General features: G+C 42.2%; 1 protein-coding gene across 1 annotated transcript; it reads right to left on the reverse strand.

Annotated features, from left to right (window-relative positions):
- Positions 1-1,969: 1,969 nt before the first annotated feature.
- On the reverse strand, positions 1,970-5,276 carry LOC143522518 (uncharacterized). The gene is made up of 3 exons (XM_077016228.1): positions 5,171-5,276; positions 3,738-3,800; positions 1,970-3,548 (listed from the first exon to the last, which is right to left on the reverse strand). Exons 1-3 carry the CDS (start codon positions 5,202-5,204, stop codon positions 2,149-2,151), a joined length of 1,497 nt encoding a protein of 498 aa, XP_076872343.1. The 5' UTR covers positions 5,205-5,276; the 3' UTR covers positions 1,970-2,148.
- Positions 5,277-5,746: the final 470 nt, after the last annotated feature.

Here is a 5,746-nt window from a genome sequence, read left to right on the forward strand (position 1 = left end):
GTCATCTCAAATCATCCACTTGCAGCCTTGATAATGGTAATGACCAACCAAGTTTTTAAAGAATGTCTTTTCCGCAATATCAATGAACATTCTTCAAATAGTGTGACAGAAATTATTGATTATTGACTAATCATCATTGATTAGATCATGTTTAGTTATTATAAGAGATCATTATGAACTTTATGATTTAGGACATGTCCATTCTGACTAAGCAGAAGGACTACAATAATGAAGTAGTGTGTTTCAGTGTAATCATGTACTTATGTTCAGTTCATATTATGCATGTGTGCTATACTGTGACCCAGGTCAGGGAGAGTGCTGAGCGTAAGAGCACTCTGTTAACTGGTAGTCACTAGGCTACTAGTCTTGGGTCATTTAGCTTTCTCTGTGTTCAACTGATACATCAGTTGCTTCCGCTAACTCTAGGGAAGTCCATATTAGGAGATACACACATGTGAGACAAAGTAGCCTGCTGGACGCTTATGTTTTGGAACATGCTGTGCTAAAGATAACCTGCTGTTAGAACTGCTGAATTGTGTTTAAGATTGTATATAAGCAGGGGGACTGCCCCCCTGCCTTCAGAGTTGTCATGCTTGAATGAGACTCTCGTGTCTGTGTCTGTCTTTGTCCTATTTATATATATTTATATTTTTGTAATAAATTAATCATTTAACCACGTCTGAGTCCTCATCCATTTCCAGAAAATTTCTACGACAATAGTAAATTCTTCACTCATGTCAGGTGTATTTCCGAGTGCATTAAAAACTGCAGTTGTGAAGCCTATCTTGAAAAAGAAAACTCTAGATGCAAACTTGTTGAATAATTATAGACCAATTTTTAATCTACCCTTCAAGGTAATTATGCACTTTCTGTCCACAAATAGCTGTTTAGACCAATTTCAGTCTGGCTTCCGACCTAATCATAGTACTGAGACTGCACTCATTAGGGTTATCAATGACATTCGGGTAAATACAGACTCAGGAAACATGTCTGTTCTACTACTGCTCGATCTCAGCGCTGCCTTTGACACCATTGACCACAAAATTCTCATAGATAGACTTGAGAACTGGGTTGGACTCTCAGGAACTGTCCTAAAATGGTTCATACCTTATGGGGTAGTCTGCGAGATTAAGCACTAGATCTGGAATTTTCTGTCTTGAGGCCTTAGGGCCCAGGAGGAGAACTTCTGTCTTGTTCTCATTAAGTTGGAGGAAGTTTAGAGACATCCAGCTTTTAATATCTCTTACACAGGCCTCAATTTTTCCTAAATTGAGCTTGTCGTCATGTGGGAGTAGCGTTTCAGGCAAGCCTGCTGGTTCTCGTTTCCGAGAGTAAATATGCACTATTTACTGAAATTCGTACTTTTTTATTATTTAGAACATTCCTTTATTGTTAGAATTAATATTAATTATACATTTTTATATATTAGATATTATATTTTTATATATTATATATAAATTAGACTTGCCTTTATTTATAAATTCTGTATATTTACATATTTCAGTATAAGAATGTCTAGAAATCCAGTTTGCAATCTGCAATCTAGAAATAAACTGTACCAAAATCATACCATTGCAAGCACTGTTTTTATTATACAATAAAAAAAGAACAATAATAAAAAGACAATTCTGGCGTCCACATCTGAAGCTGTGGAATTGATGTGGACGGTGCTCACGGCTTGAGAGCGGGCAGTTTGAGGGCGGGCAGTTTGGTGCTAGGCGACAGGGCCGGGAGGGGCGGAGAAAGGCCTTGGCCACGAAGCTTCAGCCTCTCGATCTTGGGTCGCCGTAACTGGATCTTCTGCTCGGTCTTGTCCTCCGAGGTCAGCTGCGTAACTGCCCTCTCTGCCATTGCTGTGGTCACAGGGTGACAACGAATCAAAAAGTAAGATACTGGAAGGGGGGAGTTTTTATATAAGCAGCCTTTGACTGTTACGCTGCTAATAATACAGCCATATAAATAGCACCTTCCAGTGTTGAAAAGACATCCTTGAATTATGCCGCTAATACAAAGTATGAGAAAGTCTTAGTATGTGTAGGATGAGAGAAATGTTAGTTGTAAGAACTACATTGGTCATAACAAAGCAGCTGTCTGCCCCCATTTTTTTCCACTTACTCTTGCGTATAGAAGGTGAAGTCACTCCTGGAGTTACTGATTCCTGGTCTTTAGGCCCATGCGGTTCATGAAGCCCATTAAAGACCAGTCATCTCTGGTAGGGGAGGTGTTGTGCTGCAGGCTCTTAAGGGGGACCCCGTTGGCTTCATTCTGCTGCAATGTGGTCAACCTCGTGGTCTCTGTCTCCTCCACCTTCTGCTGCAGTGTGATGGACATTGTGGTCTCTTTCTCCTCCACCTTCTGCTGCAGTGTGGTGGACTTTGTGGTGTCTTTCTCTTCTCCCTGATTGGGAACAACAATGATGGAGCAGTCAGTGGCTGAAGTGGTCTTGCTGTGTGACTTTGGAAAGGGCCGCGTCCTGATGCGTCGGACCAACTGATTCTGGAGATTTTTTCTCAGTCTGTTCTTCAATTTTCTTGTGAAGGCCACGATCTTGGAAATATTTGGCCTACCCCGAACAGCTCGGTTTGAGAGATGCAGTTGCTTCGAGCATATTGGAAGCTCTCCTGCCGGAGAGGGTGTAGCTCTCTCCTGTGCTGTGTTTTTTTGAGTGCTCTCCTCATGCATGCCTCCCAGTCCAGGTGAGTCCTTTACCGCACAAGTTCTCCATGATGTTGGTGTCTGCAGGTTCTTGCCTTTTTTGTCACCTGAGTCACCTTTACTTGGTTTGGGTCCAAGCTCATGGAAAACCTGGATGGACTGCGCCAATTGTTGAACAAGTTTCTTTCTACTTGTCTGGCTCACCTCAGTGGGCCCAGCGTTTGTGGCAGCGGATGTTCCTGAGGTGACCTGTTTCCTGTTTTTTCCCTTTCCCTGGATGGTCCTGGCAACAGCCTGTTCAGCATCTGCCCTCTTTTTTTTACTCTCATTCTTATTATTGGCACCTTTCTCTTTCTTTCTCTTACTAATCTGCCTCTTCCCTGCATCTTTCCTCTCATGTTCTACTGGACTCTTACTCTCACATCTCAAATCTTCTCTGTTGTTCTCTTGGCTGCTGGCCTTCCTCTTCCTCTTGCTGTGTGCATGTGATGATTCAGGGTCTCCCACCATCACTGACGTCTTAGGGACTCCGAGTTCTGTGACGTCCTTTCCTGTGGTCCAGTCATTGTCTTTATGACCTAATCTCTTATGTTGAGGTGAATTGCAGGACCCTTCTTCCTCTATCATCTTTCTGAGTCTGGCTTCAAAGTTCCCAGGATCATACACATCAAAACTTATTTTACGCTTTGCCTGGTCTGTCCTGCTCTCCTCCTGTTTCCTGAGTGGGACAAAAGTGCTCTGTGGGCTGGGCATGGTCTGGAGCTGCTGACTCTGGCCAAAGGCTGAGTGGGGGAGTCCTCCTAGAACCATCAGGTTTGGTTGTGGGTAATTCCCATAATACGTCCACGGAGACACCAGTGGGGGAACCACACCTCCAAATGTTGGGATGTGTCCTATCCAACAGAAATACTGGCATTGTAATATTGTGTTTTCACAAATTTAAGGTGGATGCATTGTTGAATACAAACGTATATACTTTAAAACATTTACATTGAAAGTTAGCATCTTAGGATATGTGTTTCTTAGTCAGTTTTGATCTTTGTAATGTTATTATTAAGGCTTCGTAAGAAATGTTAACCTACCAGCAGCTCTGACAGGATGGACTGGAATGTTCTGGACAGGGTTACCCATGAATAGTCCATTTCCTGTTCACAAATTATATTGATTCTTAAATTATATCCAGTCATCTTACAACAGTTCTCAGGACACTTATTTTTTTTAATAGATAAGAATTACTATTTGCAGGGTTGCCAACTCTCACGCATTGAGCGTGAGACACACGCATTTAACCGTCTTCACACGCTCTCACGCCACACATCCGATTTCTCACGCTGAAAAAAAATCTAGTTTATTTACCTCTGAACAGTCCTGCACGGATCCGTTTTTTGAGACCCGCACCCACCCATATCCGCAGAGTACAGCACCCACCCACCCGCGAACCCGTGGTTCAAAGTTAAATCTGTACCCGCCCGGACCCGTTAATATTTTACCCATTACCCACCCGTACCCGTGAAAAATCACACAAATCGAAAGTATTGCTATAGAGCACTTTATTTTACAATGCGCCTCTGAAAAAACGTCAGTACAACACAAAATAAAATCTAATGTTGCGGTGCAGGAACAGTAGGCTATTCCTATCTAAAAGTAGCAACTGGTAAAACGCAAGAAAATGTATGTAGCCAACCGGTGCCATAACACAATGCAAAACGAGAGGGAACAAATGCCAGTATAACAACTAAATAAAATCGCATAGGTTCACAGTGGTAGTAGTTTCCTATCTGCTGTGGTGGGAGCAGCACGCTAAGTTCTCTCTCCTCATTTTTCTTTGTTCTAGCACGGCCACCCATTTAGCTTTGAAACCACCAAGCAAGCTACAATAAATGCCCGGTACTGCGTTATAACCAGCCTCTGCTCATGTTTCCGCTGGAAAAGAACCGAAGTTTGGGTATTACCCCAGAACGGGTGAAGAGTAAAGTTCAGCCCGCTCTGGCCAACGGAGCTACGGTATAAGTAAGCTCCCCTGAGCTTCGCCACCACCATCGGGAGGCGCTAATCAGGCAAAAGGTAACACTATGTTCATTACGTAGCAAATAAAAGCCTACTAAAAATGACCACATATTCATGTGCTACCCACCCGTATTTAACTTACCCGCCCGCATACCCACCCGTAAAATTGCGGTATGTGTAAAACCCACCCGTTTCAGCATATTACCCGACCCGGTGCAGGACTCTACCTCTGATCCATATGATTCAATGAGTTACTAGTTCGCTCTGGCGCCAACCACTGGCGATCGATCGATCGCGATATAATACTTAATTTGTATCCGTTTTACACCCCGCCCGGTGACAATTTAACCCGCCACCCGTCAACAACTTACGTTCGCAACCCCGTCAATAATTTACACTCGACCCCCCCTCCAAGTTCAAATCTCACTCCAAGTGAAGTTCAGAAGTTGGCAACCCTGTATTTGTCATTTTACAAAAGAAGAATACGTGAAATGGAGTCTCACTATACCTGTGTACAAAAGGTGGTTGTCATCAAAACTCATATCGAAAACACAATCTTAATCAAAAGTACAAACTTTTGAGGTGAGAAAGTTCTGTTTGTAGATATACACGTGTGAATAACATTTATATGGCGCGTTTTTGACGCAACAATTGATTTCGAACTAAATGTAGGCTTACTGTTGTCATAGTAATTTATCAACAGAACAGTGCTCAAGTGTTCTATTGATTAATTACCATGGCAACAGTAAGCCTACATTTAGTTCGAAATCATTTTTTGTTACAAAATAAATGAAGAAAATTCAAGACATTCATAATGAATATGCTTTAATACGGACTGTGTCTTCCGCCAAAAAGTAGTTCCACAACAAGTGAACTGAACAGTTCCCTGGCCTACCTAAAAAATAAAATAATGATTAACTACAAGACAGCTGCTGATACTGTAAAGCTCACCCTTTGTAGTGCAGATAGAGCCATATAACTGCCTAAGTATTAAGTTTAAGCTCAGCCTTTTCAAATGTTCCCAAATTGACCTTAAAGTCATTTTGTAAGAGCCAGTCCATGAAACACTTTGTAGCCCACTTTG

Source organism: Brachyhypopomus gauderio, chromosome 9, assembly GCF_052324685.1.
Source record: "Brachyhypopomus gauderio isolate BG-103 chromosome 9, BGAUD_0.2, whole genome shotgun sequence".
NCBI lineage: Eukaryota > Metazoa > Chordata > Actinopteri > Gymnotiformes > Hypopomidae > Brachyhypopomus > Brachyhypopomus gauderio.

What these genes read in the sequence shown, in the direction of transcription:
- LOC143522518 (XM_077016228.1), bottom strand. Translation starts at nt 5,204, where the DNA reads ATGAGTTTTGATGACAACCACCTTTTGTACACAG. An exon ending in CAACCACCTTTTGTACACAG is followed by an intron (nt 3,801 to 5,170) that starts GTATAGTGAGAC and finishes ATTTGTGAACAG; the next exon opens with GAAATGGACTATTCATGGGT. An exon ending in CCATCCTGTCAGAGCTGCTG is followed by an intron (nt 3,549 to 3,737) that starts GTAGGTTAACAT and finishes TCTGTTGGATAG; the next exon opens with GACACATCCCAACATTTGGA.